Source organism: Aspergillus tubingensis (assembly GCF_013340325.1).
Source record: "Aspergillus tubingensis WU-2223L DNA, scaffold_11, whole genome shotgun sequence".
NCBI classification, from domain to species: domain Eukaryota; kingdom Fungi; phylum Ascomycota; class Eurotiomycetes; order Eurotiales; family Aspergillaceae; genus Aspergillus; species Aspergillus tubingensis.
Genome location: NW_023336285.1, coordinates 48,843 through 74,908, shown reverse-complemented (window position 1 = coordinate 74,908; position 26,066 = coordinate 48,843). Strand labels below are relative to the sequence as shown.

General features: G+C 49.8%; 12 protein-coding genes across 12 annotated transcripts; 7 read left to right on the top strand and 5 right to left on the bottom strand.

Annotated features, from left to right (window-relative positions):
- Nucleotides 1-124: 124 nt before the first annotated feature.
- Nucleotides 125-2,379, top strand: AtWU_09331 (fungal specific transcription factor domain-containing protein; the record flags this gene model as incomplete). Its single annotated transcript, XM_035504437.1, has 3 exons — nt 125-198; nt 298-1,226; nt 1,280-2,379. 3 exons carry the CDS (start codon nt 125-127, stop codon nt 2,377-2,379), a joined length of 2,103 nt encoding a protein of 700 aa, XP_035360330.1.
- Nucleotides 2,380-2,736: 357 nt separating this feature from the next.
- On the top strand, nt 2,737-3,671 carry AtWU_09330 (RraA family protein; the record flags this gene model as incomplete). Its single annotated transcript, XM_035504436.1, has 4 exons — nt 2,737-2,799; nt 2,877-3,047; nt 3,119-3,289; nt 3,390-3,671. 4 exons carry the CDS (start codon nt 2,737-2,739, stop codon nt 3,669-3,671), a joined length of 687 nt encoding a protein of 228 aa, XP_035360329.1.
- A 349-nt stretch (nt 3,672-4,020) lies between these two features.
- On the bottom strand, nt 4,021-5,694 carry AtWU_09329 (MFS transporter; the record flags this gene model as incomplete). Its single annotated transcript, XM_035504435.1, has 5 exons — nt 4,021-4,278; nt 4,352-4,869; nt 4,982-5,110; nt 5,161-5,434; nt 5,500-5,694. 5 exons carry the CDS (start codon nt 5,692-5,694, stop codon nt 4,021-4,023), a joined length of 1,374 nt encoding a protein of 457 aa, XP_035360328.1.
- A 502-nt stretch (nt 5,695-6,196) lies between these two features.
- AtWU_09328 (Dabb family protein) lies at nt 6,197-6,658 on the top strand (the record flags this gene model as incomplete). Its single annotated transcript, XM_035504434.1, has 3 exons — nt 6,197-6,215; nt 6,274-6,502; nt 6,559-6,658. 3 exons carry the CDS (start codon nt 6,197-6,199, stop codon nt 6,656-6,658), a joined length of 348 nt encoding a protein of 115 aa, XP_035360327.1.
- Nucleotides 6,659-6,899: 241 nt separating this feature from the next.
- On the top strand, nt 6,900-8,037 carry AtWU_09327 (Ldh family oxidoreductase; the record flags this gene model as incomplete). Its single annotated transcript, XM_035504433.1, has 2 exons — nt 6,900-7,046; nt 7,096-8,037. 2 exons carry the CDS (start codon nt 6,900-6,902, stop codon nt 8,035-8,037), a joined length of 1,089 nt encoding a protein of 362 aa, XP_035360326.1.
- A 942-nt stretch (nt 8,038-8,979) lies between these two features.
- AtWU_09326 (class II fructose-bisphosphate aldolase) lies at nt 8,980-10,002 on the bottom strand (the record flags this gene model as incomplete). The annotated part of the gene is made up of 3 exons (XM_035504432.1): nt 8,980-9,247; nt 9,324-9,833; nt 9,908-10,002. 3 exons carry the CDS (start codon nt 10,000-10,002, stop codon nt 8,980-8,982), a joined length of 873 nt encoding a protein of 290 aa, XP_035360325.1.
- A 1,460-nt stretch (nt 10,003-11,462) lies between these two features.
- Nucleotides 11,463-11,906, top strand: AtWU_09325 (GFA family protein; the record flags this gene model as incomplete). Its single annotated transcript, XM_035504431.1, has 2 exons — nt 11,463-11,786; nt 11,838-11,906. 2 exons carry the CDS (start codon nt 11,463-11,465, stop codon nt 11,904-11,906), a joined length of 393 nt encoding a protein of 130 aa, XP_035360324.1.
- A 202-nt stretch (nt 11,907-12,108) lies between these two features.
- AtWU_09324 (MFS transporter) lies at nt 12,109-13,752 on the bottom strand (the record flags this gene model as incomplete). The annotated part of the gene is made up of 3 exons (XM_035504430.1): nt 12,109-12,933; nt 13,007-13,463; nt 13,556-13,752. The coding sequence occupies 3 exons, from the start codon at nt 13,750-13,752 to the stop codon at nt 12,109-12,111; spliced, it is 1,479 nt and encodes a 492-aa protein (XP_035360323.1).
- Nucleotides 13,753-17,418: 3,666 nt separating this feature from the next.
- On the top strand, nt 17,419-18,810 carry AtWU_09323 (uncharacterized protein; the record flags this gene model as incomplete). The annotated part of the gene is made up of 1 exon (XM_035504429.1): nt 17,419-18,810. The coding sequence occupies one exon, from the start codon at nt 17,419-17,421 to the stop codon at nt 18,808-18,810; it is 1,392 nt and encodes a 463-aa protein (XP_035360322.1).
- A 685-nt stretch (nt 18,811-19,495) lies between these two features.
- Nucleotides 19,496-20,617, top strand: AtWU_09322 (alpha/beta hydrolase; the record flags this gene model as incomplete). Its single annotated transcript, XM_035504428.1, has 4 exons — nt 19,496-19,550; nt 19,610-19,926; nt 20,000-20,151; nt 20,203-20,617. The coding sequence occupies 4 exons, from the start codon at nt 19,496-19,498 to the stop codon at nt 20,615-20,617; spliced, it is 939 nt and encodes a 312-aa protein (XP_035360321.1).
- Nucleotides 20,618-21,685: 1,068 nt separating this feature from the next.
- On the bottom strand, nt 21,686-23,782 carry AtWU_09321 (MDR family MFS transporter; the record flags this gene model as incomplete). The annotated part of the gene is made up of 8 exons (XM_035504427.1): nt 21,686-22,139; nt 22,375-22,488; nt 22,564-22,727; nt 22,781-22,968; nt 23,029-23,116; nt 23,189-23,327; nt 23,398-23,419; nt 23,488-23,782. The coding sequence occupies 8 exons, from the start codon at nt 23,780-23,782 to the stop codon at nt 21,686-21,688; spliced, it is 1,464 nt and encodes a 487-aa protein (XP_035360320.1).
- A 693-nt stretch (nt 23,783-24,475) lies between these two features.
- Nucleotides 24,476-26,066, bottom strand: AtWU_09320 (fungal specific transcription factor domain-containing protein; the record flags this gene model as incomplete). The annotated part of the gene is made up of 6 exons (XM_035504426.1): nt 24,476-24,601; nt 24,666-24,821; nt 24,925-25,032; nt 25,106-25,187; nt 25,279-25,346; nt 25,422-26,066. The coding sequence occupies 6 exons, from the start codon at nt 26,064-26,066 to the stop codon at nt 24,476-24,478; spliced, it is 1,185 nt and encodes a 394-aa protein (XP_035360319.1).

Genomic DNA, 26,066 nt, shown 5'->3' with positions numbered 1-26,066 from the left:
ATCCCAGGATGGAGCAGAGGAGCCTACTATCGTATCCAGACGCATCGGTCCGCCCTTCTACAAATACATCCTCTAAGATGCGGACCCAAACTGCCCTGACTCGGCATAAACGGCGTCCTTCGGCATGTGTCCGCTGCCGACGGCGAAAGGTCCGCTGCGATGGCGCCGTACCCGCATGCTCGAATTGCGCGAAAGCCGGTGTGGACTGTTTGGAAGGGAGAGCTGCGTCTGCTGTGTCCAGAAGGTGGCTTTCCTCCCTGGTGTTATGTTATCTGCTAATATCCATTGATTTGCTAGTCGATTATACTATCTGGAACGGCGGGTTCGAGAGCTGGAAAGACTGGAGGCATCGCCCTTGCGCGACAATCCTGATAATGCTGAGAGTACCGACAATAGCCTAAGCGCTCGTGATCAAAATGCGTTATTTGATGCGCACAATGCAAGTCCAACACCGGCCCCTGTTGTCGCCGACCATCATGGCATTCACATGGGTCAAGACAACCGCAGCCCTGCTGTGCCGTCACCAGCCGTTTCGGGCTCGACCCAGATTACTCGCAACCAGCCCCTGGCCCATGAAGTTGGCCTTCTGTCGCTCGCCAACAATACGGAACCTAAATATCTAGGCCCATCGTCTGGTATTTCTTTTGCTCGGCTTATTTATGAAAGCGCACCGCAATCACAAGGCCTCCCACTGTCGCTACTTGAAGGCCAAGGCACGCATAAAGAGCCTCGCGTGCTTCCTCCTACAGTGACGGGACGAGCGCTGAGCTCAGATGCATCTAGCATTCCGCCCATCCCCCTACCCTCTCCGGCAGAATGCCAGCAATACGCCGAGGCTTACTTTGAGGGCACATATCTCTATCCTTTCATGTCACAGCAAGGGCTCTATCAGCTCCTAAGCCAGATTCGGAAGTATAATGAATCTTCTACATGGAACCATGCGCTTCCGATCAGATTAGCTGCGGCGCAAGTGGGACTTGTTCTTTCCTTGGGTGCACGGTTCCTTGAAGTACGCCTAGGGTCCAATTTTGATTCCAGTGACCTTTTCGTCTCTGCCATGACTCACAGTTCCCAGATCTGCCTTCAGGATAGCGTGGAGGGTGTGCAAGTTCTGTTACTGATGGTTCTTCACAGCTTCTATAGTCCAGAGGGTCTGAATGCTTGGTATCTGCTCCACACTATCATTGCAAGCTGTCTGGACCTTGGACTTCAACGGCGGCATGAATGTGAGTTGACGCAATAAGATGTGAACGCCCCAATTTCTGACATTGTCTTCAAGATGTGGCAGAGTCGAATTCGCCGACATACCGTCAGGCAGCACAAAGACGTAGCGCCATCTTCTGGTCAGCCTACTCAATGGATCGAACACTAACCACTATCCTCGGTCGTCCACTGACTCTCAGAGATGAGGCCATTGATCAGCCATTCCCAGGCCTGGATGCAAGTGATGAAGTTGAAGAAGCAGCAACCCGGTGGGATAGTGCAAGAATTACGCACCATCCGTACGAGCAGATACCGTCGACATATCTAGCATTTATTTACTCCTTACGATTTGACCGAATCACTGCCGAGATCAAGCTCATGATATACCGCGTTTCTCGCTCACCACGCCGCTTTCCCTGGCCATCAAACATATCCGCCTGGCAACGGGAGACGGATCAAGCCTGCAAGAATCTCCTAACTGAAGTCTACACTCAGCAGCGTGGGATTTCCGTGTGCGGTCCTAGCTCACTATCTGGAACTATCGTGCAACGATTGGAGATCAAATTCCACCAGTGCATCATGCTTCTCTACCGACCCAGTCCTCAACTGCCATATCCGACATTCGCAGCCATAGAGGCTTGTTTTGGTAGCGCAATGAAGATAATCCAGATCAACACGGAGCTTCACCGCTTCAGGAACATGGAGTTGTCGTGGCTCTCTGCCCACACTATCTTTGTCGCTGCCATTACAGTTCTGTACTGCCTCTGGGCCTACCCAGCGGTGAGAGATCTGACGCCAGCGACCGTTCCATTATCCCGTGTAGACTCCGCCTTGGAGCTCCTTACCTTCCTTAAACGGCGGTGGTCAGTAGCGGAGGAGCCATGCGAAAAGCTCTCACGACTGATTGCCCTAACCAACGAAACTATGCGCGAGACCGCTGAGAACCAAAGGGGATCTGCGACTGCGGATGACATTACAACGCATCCAACCGCCGGAACACAGCTTGGAAATGGGGATAGCATGGTGCCACAAGAGGACGGTAGATCGCTGCTGATAGATGAATTGGGCATCCTGCGAGATTTGTTTGACCTCGGCTGGCTCAGTGATTGGGGCTCGGATCCTACCCAGCCACCAGTTTGGGATACTTCCGAGCTTATGATGGGCTTTGATAGTTAGGGTAACTTTGCCGGAGGGGGTCTTGGAGAATGAGCTGATACCCACAATATCGTCGAAAATATCATTGATGTAGATCGAATAAGTGCTTCCCTTTATGTAGATCAAGGGTAGATATATCTATAGCCTGCTAGACTGTTTCATTATTGCCTTGACAAGTTCATCGAGGCACACCCAGGTAGTCCGCTTAGGCCGAGCCTCTCCCGTGAGACGGCAAACCCCCGAAGGCCGTCGGATCAGCCGATAACGCCGATATCGCTCGTTCACGACGCCAAAAAACCGCTTAAAGGCAACTAAATGCACTTCAGCGACCTCAGCCAGACATCATCTTCACCGACTACTATTGGGCTTGTCTCAAAAATGACTCCTACGAGCAATTCACAAGATATCATCGAGCGTCTTAAGCAATGGGGCGCTTGCGACGTAAGACCATGACCATGCAGAGACCCAACACATTGGTACTTTTTGGTCTGCTCGTGATCGTTGCTAATTCACACTAGGTTGCCGATGGCCTCAGCAAACTCAAACACCCACAGGGAGGCTTCCTCGAAGGCCTGACCCTGTATTCACCAGATTACCAAGCTGGAGAGACCAAGATCGTTGGCCAAGCATTCACGGTGAAATTCGTGCCAAAGGATGACGAAGCTGCGCCGAGACTCAGTGGGAACTATGTACGTGACGTCTCTTTTCTGGGCATGCAAACACACAGCTCTGTTTTGGCTGACTGCTTTCTATGAGGTAGATTGATATGGTCCCACCCGGAGTTGTGATTGTGATATCCCAGCCCCTGCCGCAGGTAAACGCCGTCTATGGTGGGCTGATGACCCTGCGGGCACAGGCGGTAGGTGCAGCGGGGGTAGTGATTGACGGACGTGTACGAGATTTAGGAGAGCACCGAGCGCTAAAATTTCCTGTATGTCATATTTCTTCTGCTTCCTCATGAGCCATCATGGCGAAACACGTTGGCGCTCTGGCTCCAACAACACTACTAACAGCTACGTTAAATGGTACAGCTGTTCGCCAGATATGCCGGCACGACAGCTGGTGGGGCAGTCTGTCGGCCTTCTGAAGTAAACGTTCCCGTGCGGCTGCACTCTGAACATCAGGAGGCTTGGATCAACCCGGGTGATTATATTGTGGCCGATTTGAATGGAGTTGTGCGTGTGCCAAGGGAGACGGTGGAGGAGGTGCTTGATGTTATTCCAGAAATTGTGGAGGCCGATCGGAAGTGTGCAGAGGGAATTAGGGCGGGAAGGAGTGTACAAGATGTGTTCAAGGAGTTTAGGGGGCGGTAAGGGTAGTTGATAGGTGACATAAAGCGTGGATGCATTAGCCTAGCTATCCGGTCCTTCGCGTCTGATAGTATATCCGTCCATGAAGAGGCAGCTTTAGCAAGGGAGATCTAATAAAAGCTGATTTGTCTCGTTTCGTCTGATTGTAACTAGTAGTTTGATTAAGCAAAGGATACGTTCTTCAATGGCTCCGAGGACCAAATATATATCTGAATTGACTGTGGCTAATCAGGGAACACACATCGAAATAGAAAAATGACATTGCCAGAAAGCAGTGAATACAAAGCAGCATAAAGGTGAGTGAAGAGCAGTGACTCATCCGGTCCTCAAAATGCGCTAGCTTTTGGGTAGGCTAGGCAATGTATCGGAACCCCTCCCTTCGCGCAATGCGCTCTTCATCAGAGACACCAGCAATCTCTCTCTGGCTGTGACCTCTCATCTCCTCCGTCACGGTTGACTCCCCCATATCGATGCGACGATTAGCGCGAAGGAGAACGAATCGCATGAATAGCGCTAGCACAATCGCACCAAGTGAGAAGGCTGAGTTCGCTGCCATGGCGGTCACGTACCGCGGAGCGGAGCTGTCGGGGTAGAAGTACGAGGAGAAGATCTGCAAAAGCACTGTTGGCATGGTAATCCTTTTATTTGATTCGTTCGCTGAAGGTAAGGAAGTTGGTATGTACTTGCGAAAGGTTCCCAAATGCATTAACAAATGCCACAGCCGAGGCCCGCTTAATTCTAGGCCTAAGCATTGTTTTCTGTGTCCAGGCCAGCACGACAGCGTTCGAGCCATGCCCCCCGGCTACCATCAAAATCATGGCGAAATACCTCGCGCCCGTATTGAGCGTAGCGGCCGCAATAATGAAACCGGCAATCGCAACTGAAAGTGGCCAGATAGCGTGAAAGGACGAATTGCGAAGCCGATCAGCAGACCAATTATTAGCTATAGAGATGACTAGGGCTACCATGTACGGTGGCACAGTAAGCAGCAAGGTGTTAACAGTGCTAAACCCTAGCGTCTTAACGACAGCGGGAAAAAAGTTAGACGTCGCACTCGCGACTTGGATGCAAAGAAAAATGAGCGCGAAGGCGTACAGCCGCCAGTCGCTAAAAGCCATCTGGAACCCGTAGCTCCAGCGTTCATCATCTTCGTCAACCTGACCGGCATCCGCAATTAGGCGCCATTCGGCGACGGCGCGCTCTTCCTGGGTTAGCCAGGGGGTATTCGAGGGGTAGTTTAATAAAGATGGTTGCTGAGCCCTCAATAATAAAGATCCAGCGCCATGACTCGAGCCCTCGGGCCCCGTCTAGACCGCTCGTAATCCCGGCACCGATAAGGCCGGAGAATGCGCTTCCCAGCTGGGAGCCGGAGAAGAGGAAGGCGCTGCGGACACCCATCTCGGAACGCTTATACCAGGATGAGATGAGGAAGAGCGCGCCGGCTGTTAGAGTCATGTCAGGAGTGTCGCACAGGAGGGGGTTGGCAGCTTACGATAAAACGCTGCCTCAACGAACCCAAGCAGGAACCGGAGGGCATACAACCCGGCTGCGTTGTGGACGACTCCTACCAGCGCAGAGAGCATGCCCCAGATGACCATAACGGACGGGATGTAGAGTGAAGGGCGTAAGTTGGCCAAGAAAATATTGGATGGAATTTGCATCAGCACGTAACCAGCGAAAAGCAAAGCCACGGCGGTAGCATAGTGCGTGCTGCTTAGGCCAAGGGAGCCCTCGATGCCGGCTATCTTTGCGGCTGATATGTTGTTCTACACCACGTAAGTCGTTTTATCATGAGGGCCCCATCAAAGGTGCACAGGGAGGGGGAAATTACTCGATCCAGGTAGTTCATCACGAAAATAACCCAAACACAGAGCAAAAGACGCAAATCAAGCTTCTTCTTCAGCTTCCTCTCTGCCAGGGCAAACTGCTCGGGGGTCATTATTCGCGCAGGCGTTAGTCGATCAGGCTCGACACCACCTTTGCCTGAACTGACAAACTCGGTATGCTCGACGGATTTGTGGTCCATGGTGTGGCGACTACGTAAGTAACTGATGAGTCCAAGCAGAAGTTGTCGTATCTGTTGAAATGAGACAGTACTGGACAAATTATCATTGCGGCAGCTTCAATACATGGGATACCCATCATCAAGTATACCCTTTCCCCACGGGGATGCCAAGCAGTCAAACCCCACGGGGAAAGCACTTCAACCCCGCTGAAGCAGTGCTTGGCTGAGACTAGTCTTGACACGGTTTGCTAGTACTCTGAACTGTAATGCCGGCCAGGCCTTCGGATAGCAGCCATAACAGTCGTAAGGGGCGCTTCGGGGAAGGAGGCGAACGGCAAAATGCCGAAGAGATGAGGTTGCCTTCTCCCACCCCGTGAACGGTTAGAAGCCGGGACATGTCGTTCTGTATTAGTACACTCAATGTCCATATAAGATTGTTTGTTATTGGCCGGTTCTACTCTAGATATCTTTCAATCTTCCAAAGCCAGAGAATAGCACCTACGGTATCTGCAATTAGAGCGAAATGACAATCGTGCACATGGGTACATTGGTTCTCTTCCATTCGCGCCATGACAAGCTAACAAACTTGTTTGATGTTAGTAATGTTCAAGTTCCGCTCCGATGTAACTGCGGCGCATAAAGAGACCTTCGCTCGAGAACTCAAGAAGCTCAAAAATCTGGACTGCGTGAAAGAACATCGACTAGTTGTGGGAGGACCATCAATGACCGACCCCATTGAACGAAGTAAGGGGTTCGAGTTTGCGCTTCTGAGCTTTCATGAGTCTCTTGCAGACCTTGAGAAGTATCAGGCAAGCAAGGAACACCACTGGTGAGCGGCAACCTAATCATTGTCTAGGAAGCTGCTAATATGATCGTTGTGCGAAGGGTTACAAGCACGTATATGTTCCCATACAAGGAGGATCTGGTCCGATTTGACTTTGAGGTTCCGCCGGAAGACGAGTACATGTTTTTGTTCTCACAGTAAAAGAATTCCATAGATAGTTGCCGCTGAGAGATATGTGAAGAGGGCGAATTTGGACGTATTGCACTTTGTTCCATTCAATGAATACCGTTAAAGATCCGTGTGGGGTGTGTCGGCGTTTAACCGACCTAACCCCCTCATCCGATTATCGGAACATCAGACCCTGGCAGCTCTATAAATCTACTCCCACAGACGCCGAAAGGTTTTGCACATAGCTAACCATTTCTTTCCTCTCATCATCAAGATGACCACCGCTATACAGTCGCGTTATTACGCCGATCCAGAAAAGGCAAAGGAGTTTGCGGCTGCGCTCCTCGTCAAAGCAGGCCTCGAGTCCGAAGACGCACGCTCAATGGCAGAGTGTTTAGTCTTGGCCGATGTCCGCGGTGTCGTAAGAATCCCAAAGTACTTTATCTCTAGTATTACCTAACAGATGATAGGATACCCACGGTCTTGCAAGGCTTCCGCAGTACCTTGATCGCGTTAGCAACGGTCGGGTCAACGCCCGGCCAAGCATCAAAATCACCGACAAAACCCCCGTAGTTGCACACCTGGACGGCGATAATGGCTTCGGCTTCGTCGTCGCAACTCGCGGTATGGATGAAGCTATCAAGCGTGCAGAAATCTATGGCATCGGAATGGTAACGGTCAATCACTCTAATCATTTTGGCATGGCGGCAACATACGTCCTACAAGCACTCAAGGCAAATATGATCTCGCTTGTCTTCACCAATTCCGCGAAGCAGATGCCCCCTTTCGGAGGAAAAGAAACGCTGCTCGGTATCTCGCCGTTTGCGGCCGGTGCTCCTTCAAACGCCGAGGTGCCATATATTCTTGACATGGCGCCCTCTGTTGTTGCGAAGGGAAAGATCCGACGCGCCGCACGCCGTGGTGAGCCTATCCCTCCGGGATGGGCCCTAGATGCAAATGGGAACCCAACGACGGACGCAAATGTCGCGTTAAACGGCAGCATGGCGCCCATCGGAGGGCCGAAGGGATCCGGTATTGCAATTCTTATGGACATTATGTCGGGCGTTTTGGCAGGCGCCGAGTTTGGCGGACAGGTTGGGGACCAGTATAAGGATTCGAAGCCCCAGAATGTAGGCCACTGCTTTATTGCTGTCAAGCCCGATGTCATCATGAGCACGGACGATTTCAAAGCTCGAATGGATACACTTGTGCAACGTGTGCACGGGGTTAGTCCAGCGCCCGGATTTTCGGAGGTGCTGTTTCCTGGAGAGCCCGAGCACCGCTTGGGGCTGCAGAGGCGGGCTGAGGGTATTCCTTATGCGGATGCGGAGAAGACTCTTTTCGCTGATGCCGCAAAGCAGTATGGTGTCCCAGAACTACTGTTGTCAGATTTTCCGCTATCATTAAGTTGATATCATGGAAGACCAAAATACAATGTATAGGCGTACAGCAATGGTCTCTTTGAGAAACATACAATGAGTTGTTCAGAGTCTCGTGACGTCCGCTTAATTTTATTCAAACTCACTTATATACTTCAATGCTTGATTAACTTGATTCATACATACGAATACTATAATCTAGGATAGTACGTTGGATTATAGAAATGTTTCATCAACTTTAGTTGTGATAATCTAAGACCAGCTTATTCTATTCGGTGGTGATCATAATTGTCAAATATGTATAATAAACTGCACCTCATACCATCGGAGACGTTAAGCAATCCGTCCCTGTTTACTCGTTCATACCAAGACCTTAATAAATCAGAAAGTCATGGTCGTTGCCAGCTTCTCACATGTTTAGTGTCCTGAGACCGTTTGTTCAGCGACTGTTTGTATGCACTTCTTTCTTACTTAATGGAAGGCGTCCATTTCCGGGCAGCTACATCAGAGTGTTGTAGAATCTGCGCAGTCGAGCTTGCTGGGATGCTCATACTCGTGATTCGTTCTTTTCCATAAACTGCTATGTCACAAATGTGGTCATTAACCCCACCCTCGGTCGGCTATGGCCGGGCCAATCCATCGGACCGCTACCGAAGACTTCGGTTAGATCCGTCTTTCCCGCGTCTTCATCGCCTCGCCAGTCGACTCGTTTTATCAGCTAACTACTTGTCTTTGGGCGGGTATTGAGTAAAACGTGAACACTTTGTTGATCAATATGTCAAAAAATCAGAATGCTTACTCACACACCACTGGTGTCCATTCATTCTGTCTGTACATATAATCATTAATCTTTCGTAAGGGAAATCTCAAATCGGATTACGTTCTGGAGTATCCACTCGATGCATGCATTCTTGACAGCTAAAGCCGGGAAGCATCCACACTGATGCCACGCTCTCTATGACCACTCAAGCAAAATCAAGCCTTACCTGCCGAGCCAAACAACTTCATCACCCTTTCCACCGACTCGGCGTAGATCTCGACTGCCCGCGCCTTGAGCACAGTCAACTCCAGCTTTCCCGCATGCTCCGCCACAAACGCCGTGTAGTTGTCGCGCACCGTCCGGTTAACATTCACCTTGCTCATGCCGCACTCAATTGCCTTAAGGAAAAGCTCGTCGGAGACCGGATGTGTACCATGCAAGACAAGCGGAGTGGACGGTACAGCCTCTTCGATCTGTTGGAGCCTGCACAGTATGAATATAGTCAGTGCCCCTTTCATTTACACGACCTAATCACATGGAGAAATGAAGGGTAGCCTACAGCTCCAAATCCCAACATCCCTCCGCTCCTACAACCCCGTAGCCCCCATGCACGTTCCCAAAGCTGGGCGCCAAAAAGTCTGCCTGAGTCGCCTCCAGGAACTCCCGTGCATCGCCAGGGCTCGTCATCACACTGCCCAGATCCATGTTCGGAAGGCCATCTTCCCCACCCTCAATCCGCCCTAATTCAACCTCGACCGCCATACCGCGCTCATGCGCCCTGGCTACCGTGCTCGCGCAGACCGCGACATTCTCAGCCTCATCCATGCTGGACCCATCGATCATTATCGAGTCAAAGGGGAGTGTGAGAGCGAAATCGATGTCCGCGGGTTCGATGCAGTGGTCTAGATGCACGGCGATGGGGACGGAAGCGGCATGCGCGGCAGTGACGACGAAGCGGATGAAGTGTTCGCCCTGGAAGTGCATAGTCCAGGGGAAAAGTTGGATTATGGCGGGGCTGTGCGCGCGCTCGGCGGCGCGGATGACCGCCATGATGCCGTCGGTGTTATAGCTTTTGTTAATTCGTCAGGTCTCGTAGTGGGAGAGGATTGGGCTGGAAGACAGATTCACGGGGGAAATATGTACCAGTTGTAGGCGCCGACAGCGTATTTGCCAATCTTTGCGGCATGGAGGATGGATCGCGTACGGTTAGTGTGGTAAGATTGAGGGTATGTGGACATTTTGAGGTTCCAATTCCTGTTAAACGAAGAGGTTCCTTTTGGAGATTTGAGGCAGTAGTCACTGTTTAAAATTAAAATACAATGCGTCACCTAGCTCAATCCCGACGGATTTGCCTCCGAGGACAGCTCCGTCAACGGGGGATTCCGAGCGCATCTTTACCGAGTCCGACCGGTTGCCGCGTTCAGTGGCCCTCCTATCCTAGTTATCATATATCCAGTTAAACATTATCTGCAGATTGCTAACTTGTCATGGATAGTATCAAGGGAAACGGTAAGAAGAGTGGCTTCTTCAAGAGGAGCCGGGCAGCCCTGTGTAGATAGGGGAGTTGTATCTGAGACGGAGTTGCTTAGTATGATTTTTATATCATGATCTAGTGAATCATTTAGGAAATGGATAATGTAGTGTCTTGAAAGGGTCGTGTTCAGGCTGAGAGCTTTCTCGGTAGTTGAGTCCACAGTAGTAGGCCCGGATATAATAGTAACTCGTCTATGAATTTGTATTAGACACCATCATACGTGGGAAACTTGAGGCGGCCATGCCTTTAAACGGGATCAGATTGACTCAATTCCAAGCAGTTCCCGCAAAGTATATGCAGATATAGTACTAGGGTGTAAAAGTAGTATCAGAGGTATTCCATATTACCTGTGCTGAGATGGTTCGGTGTGGGATGGACCTGCGGTTTAGTTGCATGCCGGTCAATATATTCCTTACACTCTATATATAAGGTTATTGTTTGATTTAAAAATTCAAATGTCCTATCAATATGTAACCTCCATCCCTAATAGGTATCGGGGTTGTATTATACGCGTGTTTCAGATCAATTTGTGTCATCGCGGCATCAAGCGTCCAAGTCATTCAACAAAAGCTTCATGAAATATATAGAATATTCTAGAGTGGCTCATGTACTGGGAAAAATGAGGGATCAAGATTTGCAAAACTCCTTGGTTTCTATCACGCGCACTATAGAAATATTGATGGACTTGTAGTTATAGCTGCCAGTGTGCCGGTGTCATCTAAGAAGGATTATAAATTTGATTTTCCACAACAGAAACGGTGAGAGAGTCTGGCGGAAAACTGCCGAAGGAAGAAAAAAAAGAGAAATTAAAGTAATAAATACTTAGATAAAAAGGAGATGGGGGAAATGAAAGAAGAAAAAGGTTCCGTCAAAGTAATCCAAAAGACCCTCAAAATAGTAAGCCTCTGACAGAGCGAAGAAAAACTACCATCAGGCGTATTGGCGGGGAGCTGCGGTGATCCGCGCTGATGTGAGATTCGTGCGGGGATAGCCTGCTTACGGCACAAAGTTCGTTAAATAGCCTTTGTCCTGATAGTTGATTTGTTGGTTAATCGGTTAAGTCTCCTTTTGAAAGAAGCCCAAAGCCCTGGAAGACGAGGTGGTTGAAGAGATTACAACTTCCCTCCCACGGTCATTCATGCCCAAACCCATCGACTGATCATCATGTCCTTCTTCCCTACCCCAACATCAGAGCAGAGCATGCACAAAGGCAACTGCCATTGCGGCGCTGTGAGCTTCCGCTTTTCGCTGTCTCCGCCTCTGTCCGAATATCCTGTCGTTAGCTGCAACTGCTCTATCTGCAGCAAGAATGGATACCTGCTCGTGTACCCCTCACTCAAAGACTTCACCCTTGAGAGCGGCGATGAAACAACCCGGACGCACCAGTTTGGCCGGCGTCAGGCGAAGCACGAGTTTTGTGGGACCTGTGGGAGCAGTTGTTTCATCCGGCTGGTGGCAGAGGACGCGCCCCCAATCATAGCAGTGAATGTGAGTGCATCGTTCTATCTAAAAGGCCAAAGATGATGCTAATCGATCTAGGTCCGTTTGCTGGAGGACTGTGATCTAGACAAACTGAATTACAAGAAGGTTGATGGAAGATCTTTCTAACCAGATTATACGTACCAGCTGCCACTCCACCACTCATCGTCGCTCGGAACCACTCCACTCACCGTCGGTATATGTTACCTCGTCCATCTCATACGAACAAGATACATGGGGATGAGTAAGTCGGATATAATATTGGTCATATAGGATGTTCTATGTACATTATTCTATCAATGCTTTTGTCTACACGCGTCTAGGGTATCTTTTACAACTTGACCTGAAATCGAGGGTGTGTCCTGATGCGTGCCCCGTACCGCCAGAAGAACAGCGGGCACGCACACATCACGAGCGCAATGAAGGCGAGAAGAGAATTACCCCATCCCAAGCCCAGGGCATCGTACATGGAAGGTCCGGCCAAGGGCAACAAGGCCCCAACCAGCGATCGTAGACCCGTGTTGGCGGCCGTCACCGAGGCGGCGTAGCGGAGGTAGGAGTCGACCAAATAGGTACTGGCCGACATAAAGACAGTCATCAGGCCAATGGCAAAGACACCAGTGCCTAGGATGGGGACGATCCAGTGGGTTTGGGCCTTGGCTGCCCAGCCGTACCAAAACAAGCCGATGGGGATGGCCCAACAGCCGAAGACCATGGGCGGCAAGCGTGATTCTGGGGTGAAACACCCCTTGGCCGAATGGGTGCGCGCAATGTGGTTGGAAACAGCGCCACAGATGACGAGTCCGATCAGACAGCCCACACCGAATCCCAGGTATGCCAGGCCTGCGACGCCCGGGGAGAAATGATAGACATCCTCGAAGATGGAGGTGATGGTGGTGAACATCAGGTACAAGTAGCCATAGGTGATGGCGGCAAAGAGCACCATGAGGAGAACAATGGGCGATTTGACGAGAAGCTTAATCGGGCGAGCCAAAGCGATCAGAAGCAGCTCACGCGCCTGCTGGCCATGGTCATGGACCGAACGCAGGTTGGGATTGCCCGTAGCCTTGCGTAACCGGGCCGCTTTCCGCTCCAGAATGACGGGGGCATATGTTTCGCGATACCAAATCATGCACAGAATAGTCATCACCGCAGTCTATGTCCAAGACGATCCATGTATTAGCGGGTGACGGGAGGAGGGGGGCTGGAGTGTGGACGTCTAGACTTACAGCGATCGCAATCACCCAAAACACCCAGCGCCAGCCTTCAGCTTCGGCGAGGAAGCCACCAGCTACCGGTCCTACCACGGGGCCGAGGATGGGCCCCATGGCCCAGATGGCCATGATACCGGCGCGCTTCTCCTTGGGAACCATGTCGGCCACGGTGCCTGAGCCGATGGTGAGGGGGCAAACGCCGGCGGTACCAGCCAGAAGACGAAAGACGATGAGCTGTGGCATGGTTTGGGCCACGGCGCAAGCGATGGTGAAGATGAGGAACAGGATGTTGCATGCATGATAGAGGGGCACCCGACCATAAATCTCCGAGAGCGGGGCGATGAAAAAAGGGCCGATCATATATCCCAGGACATAGACGGACACCACGAAGGAGGCGAGCATGGTACTGGTGGAATGAAAATCGATCATAACGTCCTCCACTCCGGGGGCGAACATGGAGGAAGCCAAGGGTCTACCGTGGTGGTATTAGCCATCAATACCAAGAACGTACAGCACGGAAGAGGATATGATAACCAAAATCAGAGCAGCAGCAGCGAGACATACGTGATAAAGGTGTTGAACGCCATTAGAACTAACTGGCGGCCTTTTTTCCAGCGAGGCCAGTTGAATGGGTTTTCGGGGTCATCGGGGCCATCATAATCTACGACGTTGTCTGAATGCAGTTCAGTGGGCTGCAGAATCGTGGGCGGCTGGCCCTTTTCCAAGTCAGGGTTGGCGAGGGTGGTATCGGATGCACCCATCTTGGCCCTCCTCGGTATAGTAGAAGGATTTGGAAGGAAGGTGGGAAAAGAACGGAAACAGGGGTAAGCAGACTACATCTACTGGATAGAAGGGCAATGCCCCAGATTTTATGCTAGGAGGATTTTCAGACGACTTGAGGACGAAATGGCCGCAGCCCCATCGCATGTTGACCCATGGGAGGTTATGCCGACCGTCAGGAACACTGGCAGATTAGAATAATGGCAAAGTAGTAACCGAACGGGTTATGCCACACTCCTAGTACGAGTTTCCAGAATCATTTCGGCTGTCTTCCATCCGCGGGCCAATGGGAAGGGTCAGTAGCCCCTAATACACATAAATCAGCCATCATAAATGCCCCTGCACAGGGACACTAGTAGGCTACTCTGTTTATGTCGATGCATAACTGATAGATGTCTAGCATAACACTAACGAGACTAACTAATTAAATTGATTAATTTGTTAGTTACTTAATTCCCGAGGAGCTTACGTCAGCTAGCTTCTCCTAAATGTTGCCTCTTTATCTCTAATAATCTATTCAACGTCAAGTAGAACTGGAACATACCTGCTTGTAGATGAGGCAAGATCATTCGACAATATAGTCGGGCGATATTAATCTCAAATTGGGGAGACAGGGCATGAAAACACAATGTCTTCATTCTGCACAGAAATACTTATGCCGTGCTCGGCTCTCTGGGTTTTCCTTCCCGAAAGTGGGGCGACCCACTAAATCCAAAGCAGGATTTGATAGGGGGACGAATGGGAAACCGAAAACGAGATCGAAAACGAAAAACTCACATAAATATCCAATGACCAGGTAAGCGAGGTAATACCAGTAGCCAGTCTGGATGTGCTTGTCGAGAAGGCTAGTAACACTACGGAGTAGTAGTATATCAGGTCAAACACTTTCAGACCTGGAGACTCCTTGTTTCTTTCTGTAAGAAGTCTAAGTTTAACTCATACTAGTAGTCAATGCTACTGATTACAAATATATATCCTCAACCTAGTACTCCAAAGTAATACCTCAACATTTATCCCTATGACGCCTCTAGCAATTTCAACTTATCCTAGGTATTGCTTATACAAGCAAGTAGGGCTACAACAAAATTAAGGTAACAAGATTTACAATGCCAATAAATTCTTGTAGTTTAGGACATAGAAGCGCTTTTAGTGGTGGAAGCTCTGAACAGGTTCACTGCTGTATTGTATCAGTCTGCCCACAGGACAGTGTGCAATAAACTGGCTACAAGGTAGCTCCTTGATTGTTCTCCTCTATCTAGCTGTTCTGAGGTGGATGCCGATTTCAATTTCTGCCATGTATAGAATACTTCCACCTGGAACGGACTATGGAAGTATCTAGTGAAGCGATCTGCCGCGCAGACACATCAGCGAAGAATAATCACTGACCTATTAGCCGGATACTTAACTATCGGTGTAGATAATGATGCAGACATGCTTCTGTGGGGCGATGGCGCGATGTGAGGCTCTAGCATGTGGCAGTTTTTCATCCAGACGAGTTTAAGTAAGCTTAATGCCTGGGATCGCACGGACTGATGAACTGGTTATGGAGCTTACAGACCAGGGGCGGCCAATCATGTCAATGGTTCCTGGAATATGACCTTTCCTGTATATTTCGAGCTGACTAAGGAGGTGGTTCCATGCTTAGTATTGGTATGTCAAGGACCACTTTTTTATCAGGGGACCAGAGAGACTGTCTGATGCTACCTGCTGTCAGCTTTGGGCTGGTTTGCGTTGAAAAGCAACATACGCGAAGGCTTTGTTGACCTGTAGCATGTTATGGGGATTGGAGCGGCCCTGCTATTCGGTACTTTTATTGTTGTCACTCGTGAAGTATATGTGGTTAGCACTTTCAGGAGGTTTGATCAAGAGTCATAATCTTAGCATGGACACCTAGAACGTGAATTTGGAGATGGCCGTCGATGTAAGCAACAGTATTGATTGCGATATCTCTCCGCCATGACATTTTGCCGCGAGCTGGACCTCGCAGTCATTACCGGCCTATGCATCACAGCCCAGGAGGGACGATAGATGTCATGATGCTCCAATATCACATTCCTGATGACTTGTCAGGCTCTACCGTCAAGACTACTAGATCACTCGGCATAGGCCCAGCATCCACTTCAGGATCAAGGTAGCTTTCATCTTTCATTATTCAACAGCGAGAGAAAGCGGCGGAAATGCTATCCAAGCCTCAACACAAGAATATACCTCGACCTCAGCAGCAGTACGATGAGTACCACTAGATGGACTCTCATATATAATTCTGCCAGTCTCTTTCGATATGGATGTGTAGAACTTAATACCCTTTTCTTTCATCTATCCGAGTCTATGTTTTCGACCGGCTGCTCAATGTCCTCGTTGGCATTAAGGCTACAGCATTTGCAGTCACTAGATCAGCAACTGCCAGGACTAGTAGTGGTGTGACCACTGCACCAGGAAAGGATATTTGCAAGAATGGGTACCAGTCCGCGGACGACGTCACTTTCGACATTAATACCTATATGGCCTATCTATACTCAGATACTCTGTGCAATCTGACCCTGTCAACCCATGACACCGAGTGCATCGATTTCAGAGCTCTCCAACGACATGACCCTAGACTTTGAGCCATGAGATGCTCCATAGGAGTGGTATGAAGACCAATGCTAATTGCTGGTGCTCTTCCTTATACGATTTGCCAGTCGAACAACTAGCCCGCTGGCGATATTCGTGACTCAATTTACCTATATGTTACGCCACGTATATTGTACATGAAGCGCACAGAAGCCTTTGATATAAGGTACGCAAAAATCGACAAACTCAGTGTCTTCCCATCGACCAGAAAGGTCGGTCTGATGGAGGGCAGCTCACTTAGCCAAAACCACAGGCTATTGAGTCTTTGGATTGGTTGCATCTTTTAGCACAGGGTTCAACCCTCGGCGTGGCTTGTCCGAAGAGTGGATTCGACCAAAGGGAATACGAACTCCAGCCAACTTCTCGACTAGGGGGCACAATCACGAGATAGCTCGATACTTAGGCACCAGGGGCCAGCCAGGCAACATTGGAGGAATTTCGGAACAAGCCGTCGAAGTCTGTTTGATCTAGTGGCATACACTAGACTCGATTGCGACCGTGAACAGAATCGAATGTCAAGAGCGAAGACGCTAACAGTTCTCGCCCCCCAGTCCGGTTTGCCACACAAAGAAAGGAATCCGGACGTATCGCGACTTGTCTGAGGCCTAGAAACCCATGTTTACTTGTTCATGAGTGTACAGTAGGATGGGAGAGGATATCGAAGTTTCCAAGGACTGAATAATAACCAGTGAGAACTTAGTATCAGATCCTGCCCTGTTGGACCCTGGTGAAATTATCTCGACGGGGAAGGAAGAAAAAAAAAGCGTGAGTCTTAGCGCCGGCGCTAAACCCTCCCAAATGGCTCCATTCCGGACCCTTTTTCGAAACCCTGCCAATCAGTTACCCGAGGAGGCAATCCATCAAGATGCAGCAATTTCCACTTGTTCCTACGTGGAGTGATATGAGGCTCGAACCTCGAGGTAATTATAGATAAGCCCTGTTGGACACCACAATGGACCCTGGACTGCCCTCGTTCGGATTCTCCCTCCTCTCTCCCTTCCTCACCCACCATCCTCAGCGGTTGTCCGTCGGAGATGGCATCCTCACGTTCGTTTTCGGGATTCATCTCCCTTCTGCTTCTGTTCCAACTCTCTTCCTTCGTTTATGCTGCCCCATGGATTGTCACTGCAGACTACCAGGAGGTGGTCACCACAGAAAGGCATTACTATGCTACGTACACCACCACTCTCATTGAGCAAATCACTCCCACCGTCACTTCCATGCCCGAGGCAGTCTCCACCGCTACCTCCCTCGGCTCCTCGAATTACTACTACTACTACAACGACGACGAGGACGCCGAAAAGGATGTGACTATCATTCAACAACTTTACCCAACAGGCGTCGGGTCAGTGGTTGATGATTACGACTACGATTACGGCTATGGCTATGACGACGACGACGTTTACCACAGTACCAAGTTCGTTGTCAACATGACATATTCGGCGCCCACTGGTTGCTCGTCTCGCTGGACTCAGACAACAGCAGTTGAGGTTGTCCCGCCTACAGAGATCCAGGATCTGCTCCCACGCACGGCTGTTGCTACATCGATCTCGGTCGACTCTGTGAGACCTTTTCAGCCGACGACCTACACTATCGACATTGTCTACGTTGATCCCACGCAGCTTCCCACAAGCTCACTGGAGTCAATGAGCTTGTACAATCGGCCTACCTCATTGTATACTGCTTCTAGCTGTGCCTACACCGGCAGCAGCGGGAACGGGTACTACAGCGGCAGCTCGTACTACGGCTATTACGGCTATGATGACGGTTACAACTGGTTCACGGACGATTACTACATGGGTATCACGCCGCTGGCACTCACCCTTATCTTGACACTTGGCTGGATTGGCCTCTGGTTGATCTTAGGTTTTATTGAGGCGTGGATCCGATTCCGCCGCCTGATGATGGGCTGGCAAACACGCCGCGGTCTCCCTGTCTGCTGGTCACTGACTATTCTCCCCTTCACCCTGTTACTGCTATGCTTTTTCCGGAAGGGTTATCGGGCTCGCTCTGATGCAGATGGGGAGGTCCTTCGCAAGCGGTGGAAGTCAATGGGGTTCTGGACCAAATTGCGTCTCTTCTTCGTCTGGGGATTTCGGTACAAGTACCCGCCGGTACTCGGTCCTGCACCCGCCCGGGTCAAGACCAGCAAGCAGCCAGCAAAGAATCCTGGTCCTCGACTGTTGGAGCCCAGTCCCTCGCCCAGCGTGGCGCCACAATCGCGACCGGGATCAGCCTCTGCATCCACCGCTGCTGCTGCTGCTGCTGCTACTGCTCCGGCTTCTACTCCGGCTGATCCCGAAATGGCGATGGTTTCTTCCCCCCAAGTCACACACCCACAAGAAACCACTGTGCCACCAACGACGACTACTGCCCCGGAAGCGCCACCTCGTCGCCAGGATGATGAGATTGGTCGGGCGAACTAATACATCAAGTCGTGTTCAATATGCTCATGGTCCTAGTCTGATACCCTGAAAGCCACTCTTTCTTATACTATCATCCATCATGTCACAGTGAAACCCTCATGCTATGTCGGACGATTTAATGTATTCCTTAATAAACTAATGTATTTACTAAGTCCTACCGTTTCGCCCAGCTGACGGTGTCCGGAGTAACACCTGTCAATATGTATCTAATAAAATCTATCTACCAAGAATACCGAACCAACTAGTTTGAAGAAGACAATATGACCAGTGACTGGCTATTTTCTGCCGAGCCCGGTCTTGCGGTTGAACCAGAAGAGCACTAATGAAGGCGAGGGTTATTTTGTTTCATATTTCCCTTTTTTTTTCTTTTCTTGCTCTCTTTCCTTCCACCCTTGAATGGAGGAGAACGGACCGCCCTACTTTCTGAACGAACCTCTTAATCTCTGTTGAGTAGGGTGGCTCGAGCGACATGAACTCCATCCAGCTCTTCGCCGTTGACGTGTCCGCGACCGTCGGAGCGGATTGGCGAGCATCGCCTATGTAGGCGACATCCGCGACAGTCTCCGGTAATTGTCATGGCTTATTCGTCCCGGATCCCCACCAACATATTTATTTATAAGGCCCATTGCTTGGTACATCAAGCAAATAACCCAAATTTAGCTTTCTTGAGGCCAGGATACCCAAAATGACTGTTATCGACAAACCAGACGAAGTCTATCCCCCAATCCCCGTATATGGTGGTGAGTCGACCCGGTAATTTAGATCTAATGGGTGAGTATGCTTACATTCATTTGCACAGGCCGATGGACTCCGCCAAAGCGCCTTCTGGACTGCTACAACCACATGTGGATTGACACAGACGTGTGGGAGCTTCCAGAAAATGTTACCTATGAGCTCTACAGCCAACCAACGCGCGGTCCCGGAGCCCAGGGCTCCTATTTGGTCGTCCTACCACCCGGCTACGATGACCTAGACGTAAACGGAGAGCGATACCCCGTACTCTACTGGCTACATGGGGGCTTTTCATGCTCCCGCCATGCGCTTTGGTCACTCCAATTTTATGCACGCAAAATGGAGCTGGGCACTATGCCCAAGGTGATTTTGGTCGCACCGCAGGTACGTATGGATGTGGAATAATAAGAGGAGAAGTGATCATTGTTATCTACGGATCTGCTGACACCGTTCATAGGCGTTGCCAAAAGGTCGCTGGATCAACAGTTACGACGGCAGCCGCCGCCTTGGGGACATCATGCGCCACGATCTCGTCACAGCCATTGATGAGCGGTACAGGACCATTAGACATCCATCAGCGCGTTGGCTGGAGGGTCACTCAGCAGGCGGGTAGGTGGCCAAAACACTCGTAGAGTGTTCCTTTTACTGAGAGTTGAGTAGTTACGGTGCCTTCAACCTTGGTCTCAAGTATCCTGATGTTTTCGGAGGCGCCTTGTCGTCACTTGCTGGCTCATTTAGAACCGAATTAGCCAAGGAAGGCCTTGAGGTTACTTACGACACTTACAACGGCTCGCAGGCATTTTTCACCTCGAATCATGCCCTCACGCTTCTGAAGGGAATCCTCCCTCAGGTCCATCGCGACAAGCCGGAGCTGCGGTTGCTCATTGGCGGCGAGGATATTAGACTACGCGAAGCACATGAGCACATGTGGACCAGCTTGGACGCTCTGGGCGTGCCTTACACGAAAGCTATTGTCCCGGGAGCTCCCCACACAGCAGAGCATGTCCTGGGGGGCCTGAACAACGATGGTCTCCAATTCTGGTGGAACGCACGGGCAAAGGTTGTTGACGCCTGAGAGTGGGGCGTGCTGGGGCACTTCCATTTGAAGTAGTACTAGTACCTCAGTCTAGAAATCCTACCGCCTCATCATCAAGAAGCTCTTATATATAACAGAATGAATGAAGTATGTGATGGGATCCACCCCGCCTTCGTATGCCACCCGTACGGGGATTCGACCTCTCCATAACGCGGCGGAAAATAATATTTTTCTCGGGCGTTGCACAATCAATTCACATCGTCAGAGATAGCCGCATTAACCATCCTGTAAATTAAATAGTTTATGAACCGTTCGGGATAGGAGAGCAGAATATTATTTTCTATGGTCGTTACAAGGTAACAATTATAGAATATCTCTTCGCCGTGCAGATAGTAGACTAAATTGGTTCAGAACGTGCCTCAATTTGACAAATAATACTGAAGAAACCCAACTATCAATCTATTCCAGATATTCCAGTGTAACAGCGTCTTAGATAGAATACTATTCGCCAGCATAGTTCCGTAGTAACTTTAAACCTTGTTCTCGACTTGCTGTCGAGCTTCAGCAGTTGCTGGTTCTGCATGGTGGTTGCTGCCCGCCCTTTTGTTCTTTTTTTGCTCCAGCCAAGCTCTAGCAGCCTCCTTTTGCTGTTGATCATCGTCTCTCTTCAATGAGTAGTCCTTGACGAAAAAGACGCAAAGAAAGAATTGAATGCCGGCCAGGGCAGTCATCATGTAATATGTGACCTGCACTCCGTGGGCTGTCGCAATCATTTAGTCAATGAGTCGCTCCGCCAAGTAAAAGAGGGGGGCACATCATTGCTTGGGATGTAAACGGATAAGGTAAATAAAGCACAATAGTGGCAAGGGACAACTCACCGTACGCATTCAGTGCTTCTGATTCCTGTGCCGAGGATAGTGACATGGAGGCTATTTTTGTAGGATCGGCGATGATTTCGGTTATGATCGATGACGGAAAGTTGATTCCCTCGAGCTTCGTCCTATTATTTCCTGTCATGAAAACTTCTTTGGGAGCCAACTAAGAAAAGATAAGGGAAACCATAAAAGCAAGGCAGTAATGGTTGGGTGGACATTAATGCATTTTCGCTCACCGGACAATGTTGTTGACAATAGCCGAACTGGCTGCTACAGCCAAAGTCGAGCCCATCATTCGTAGATAATTACGAGCGCCAGTGATAACTGCCATCTCTTCCCTCTTGACTGCAGCTTGGATAGCAACCAGGGTCGTCTGAAGTGTCTGCCCACTGCCGAGCCCCGTCAGTAGCTGGAAGATCACAAGGACCGCTGCCGACGTTGACGGAGTGACCATTGTAAACAACCCCGACGCAATTGTCCAAAGAGCATAGCCGACAATCAGGTTGATTCGATAACATGAGTACTTCGATACGAGGAAGCCCGAAGAAAATGATGTGACAATTTGCGAGAGAATTAGTGGAAGAATCAGGATACCCGATCGTAGCGAGGAGTCGCCCCGGGCCACTTGATAAAACTGGGGCAGCTGAAGGGGGTTGTTAGTCTGAGATGCAAACATAGAAGAAGGCCTGGGGAATTCCAACATAGTAGAGGTTAACAAAAGTCATGAATCCGGTGAGAAAAGATGTCAGGATGCAGATAGAGACGTGCGAATTCTTGAACATATGCACTAAGAAGAGATCAGCCGTGAAAGAACGGCTGACTACCGTAAAGAAGTGGTTGAGACTAACGTGGAATCCTGCAAGGAAGAAGTTAATGTTACACTCAATAAATGATGATTTTGTTAACCGAAGTACAACTTACAAGGGCAACCTGGCCACTTTAAATTCAACAAAGAGAAAGACTCCAACGAGCGCTACACCGAGTAACAAGGGTGCTAGAACAGCTGCTGAAGTCCAAGGATACTGCGTGCCAGCCCTGATAGATTGCGAATGGTTATTATACCCCGGGAGCAATCATACTGCAGGTGGATGGAAAAACTGTTGGACATACCATGAGATGGGAAGTAGGATGGCAATTGACGCAGAGAAACTAATCAAGCATCCCCAGCCATCAATCTGCTTGATCTTCTCTAACGCATGGCCTTCGACCTTCCGAAGGGGTAGCGCAAAGGCAACAACGACCATAGCAACCCCGGATAGGGGTACACTGATGTACTGGTAACGCTTAGCTACAGCCATTTAGTTCAAGGATGCCGGAGAGAACGTACAAAACACCATCTCCAGGAAACCTTCTCGGTGAAAAGACCACCAATCAAAGGGCCCAGTGCAGTTCCGGCTGCCACAACGATACCAATAATCCCTTGATATTTCCCCCTGTCCTGAAGGGACACAACGTCAGATACGACGATACTAACCACGGTAACAATGCCTCCACCACCGACTCCCGCCACCGCCCCTAAGTGTAAATGGCATTAGCGTCGAGACTAGCGAGATCAAATCTGTTACCATGACTCACGCGCTATGATCAGCATAATCATGCCCCTCGAGACACCTGAGATGACACTCCCCACGAGAAAAAGAAAGAGCGAGCCCAAAAGGATGAACTAAAGTTTTGAGCTCCGTCAAATGCTGCATGATAGACAGAACTGCTCAGTCGTCGGATCTGGGAGGCTTACCTTCCGGCCAAAGATGTCCGTCAACCGGCCATATAGTGGTTGACATGCCGTGCAAGTTAGAAGGTAGGCAGTACCAACCCAGGAGACAATATCGGCCTGATGGAATACAGCACCAAGGGTAGGCAGGGCAGTTGCAACGCTTGGGGTGTGTGTTCAAGTTAGGGCGGAAAAAACAATACCCGGAAATCAGAGAGATGTAATAAACGTACATAGTCTGGTTGAGCATCGAGCCTGTGAGAATGTTTGATAAGTCAGAAGAGCTCGCCAAAAATCCCTAGGTTGAAGGGGTGTCTTCTCACATAACATCGCTATCGATAGACCAGAGAAGACCACAAGTAACTGCTTCATGGGCAGTAAGTTTGTCTGCGTCTGAAGCTCTTTGCCTGGCCCATCCGTGACCGCACGGCGGCCCTGAATGTGGTCGTCATCGCCAGCATATTTTTCGTCTGCAGAGCTCTTATCGTGTATGGATGCAACAGGGCCAGGCAAGGCATTCACAGCATAGTCCGTAGGTAACGGATGAGGATGGATTCCAGGGCTGTCACAATTGCCTGGAGCGGCTATCACCGTAATTGACTTCCAGTCGCTTGCCATAGTTCTAAGGGGAACGGCTTTCTCGTGATCACCCTACAGCACATTTCCCTCTGCAAGCTAGCCTCAGTAGAAAGGAATTATATAAACACTACTTCTCGCAGTAGTGGGACTAAAGAGGCTACGAGTGAGCTTCATTGCAGATTCACCATTTCATCTGACAGAGGACCGGAGGCGACCGTCGCCAACTGACGTTCAAGGCTAATTTTATAACGGATGTAAGCTTTGCCCCTAAATAACCGAGTCTCTACCTGCCTATTGACGTCAAGTAGCATTCAGACGATGATCCTTTTCCCGATGGCCCGGTTCCACTCTGGTCCGGCGCGCAAGTGTCCATGTGCACAGCGCCGGTTGTAGCAATCATTACTCTTCATGACCTTCCAGACAAAGTCCATGATGCTGGAATTAGCCCGTACCATTTACGAACAATGATGGGAATATGGTAAGGGTTCGTTGAGAGACCTAAGAATCAGTGGTATTGTATTAGTCAAGACTCTAATGGTTACTAGGTGTAACGACGCTCCCTGGAGGGAAATAAAGACGTCTAAGGGTGCTTTCCCTCATCACTATAGAAAGCTTTCTCAGTCAGCTCTGAGATGATGATACATCAATGGTATTCCCTCTGTTAAGATTCCTAATTTGACTTGGATTCACATTCACATGCTGCTGGGTCCACCTTTGAATACCGAGTACAGCCTACGTGTCCAATGAATTCAAAGAGAAGGAAGCATCCGAAGAAATGACGTTTGAATTTCCACAGGGCCCTGTTGCATTGGGATGCGCGAACGAGTGATTAGGAAGCAGTGGATCAAAACGAGATCCCTGCTCATGCCATTAGCTCATCCTGTGGCCTGTAGTGTAACATTTATGAAGGGAGACAACTCACAGTCCCGCTAGGATTAATGCGTCCCCAGGAATTGAACATATTGAGGCTGCTAAAATCAGTCATGGCTGTAACAAGGTTGTTAGTTGATTGTCCAGTGTGCGGGCCTCCCATCCACAAATTGGGCAAGATATCCCACGATGCTTCTGCTGTTTCGGGCTGGACGGACGGAAGCAAATTAGTTTCAACATACATACATATATATATAAATATATATATATAAACGCAACGGGAGAATTTCTTTCCAGTCCGGAGTACCTACAAGTCTGCAAGAATCATCGACGTCGTATCCCCGGACCCAAGACATAGTGCCAAATGGGATGCAATCAGGCAAAATTTCAGCGAGACTTGCTTCGAGGTGTGTTGCAATCTGATGGATAGTTTGGAGTCTCGGGTTAGCAAAGCCTCAGGCCTTTATACAGGCACAATTGGCTTAGACTCACTATATCAGCTTGCTCGGCTGCTCGTCTGGAGTCCAGCGCTTTTTGACGGCAGAACCAAGGCAAAGAGGCAGTCTGAGAAACTCTATTTTACCGATCAACAATAGCACACTATTGATTAGTATCTGCACAGGAGGGATAGAGACGACTGGGGCAGACAGATTTGCCTGACTTACGCATCCTCGCTCTCGAAAGTTCCCGAGGCAAGCTCGTGGCATGCTAACATACGGCGCATCTCCTGAAGCTGCGGCATGTAAAACGTCAGATCTCCCTGGCGCCTTCTCAACATCTGACAGCAGACGCGTGGGGCAAGACTTACGACCAAGGACACTTGATGGAAATATTTACTTGTTCTTTGTATGAATCCCAGCATCATGTCGAATTTCTTCTCTAATTCAAGACGCATCCCGTCATCCTTGAGCGTCGGCATCAGGAGTTCCAATTGTACCCGTACAGACAAATAAACCACGTGCGCAATGGTGTGATCAGAGATAGTCAACGGCTGGCGAGGCATTTCCCGGTCCACAAGGTCTAAAACATCCGTGATAGCCTGGGCGTGCCGTAAGCAGTTGTGACGGGCCTGGTCAATCCAGCCAGCAGGCGCGGTTGACATGACCGTCGGATCTAGGGACTGGGGATATCCGTGAAGAGCAATGCTGTAAAGCTCTAGGTGGCATTCGTTCCACCAGAGATAAAACATAACAATCTGACCCAAAACAGGCGCATCGTGTTGTCGACGCACCAACTCGGGGGAGAGCTGCAGCCGTGGGGGCAAAGACTCGGACAGGGAGGCCAACTGTGCCAAGCACACCACGAATGGGGAGGAAGCATCCCATGGGGCAAGTGCCGGGCCAATGGCACTAGGTTGGTGATGTGTGCGTCGTTCTTCCTTGTCCTCCGTCAGGGAATGGAAGTAGCGCTTAATTTTCATCCTCACGCTCACAAGTCGCACCCAAAATCCCAT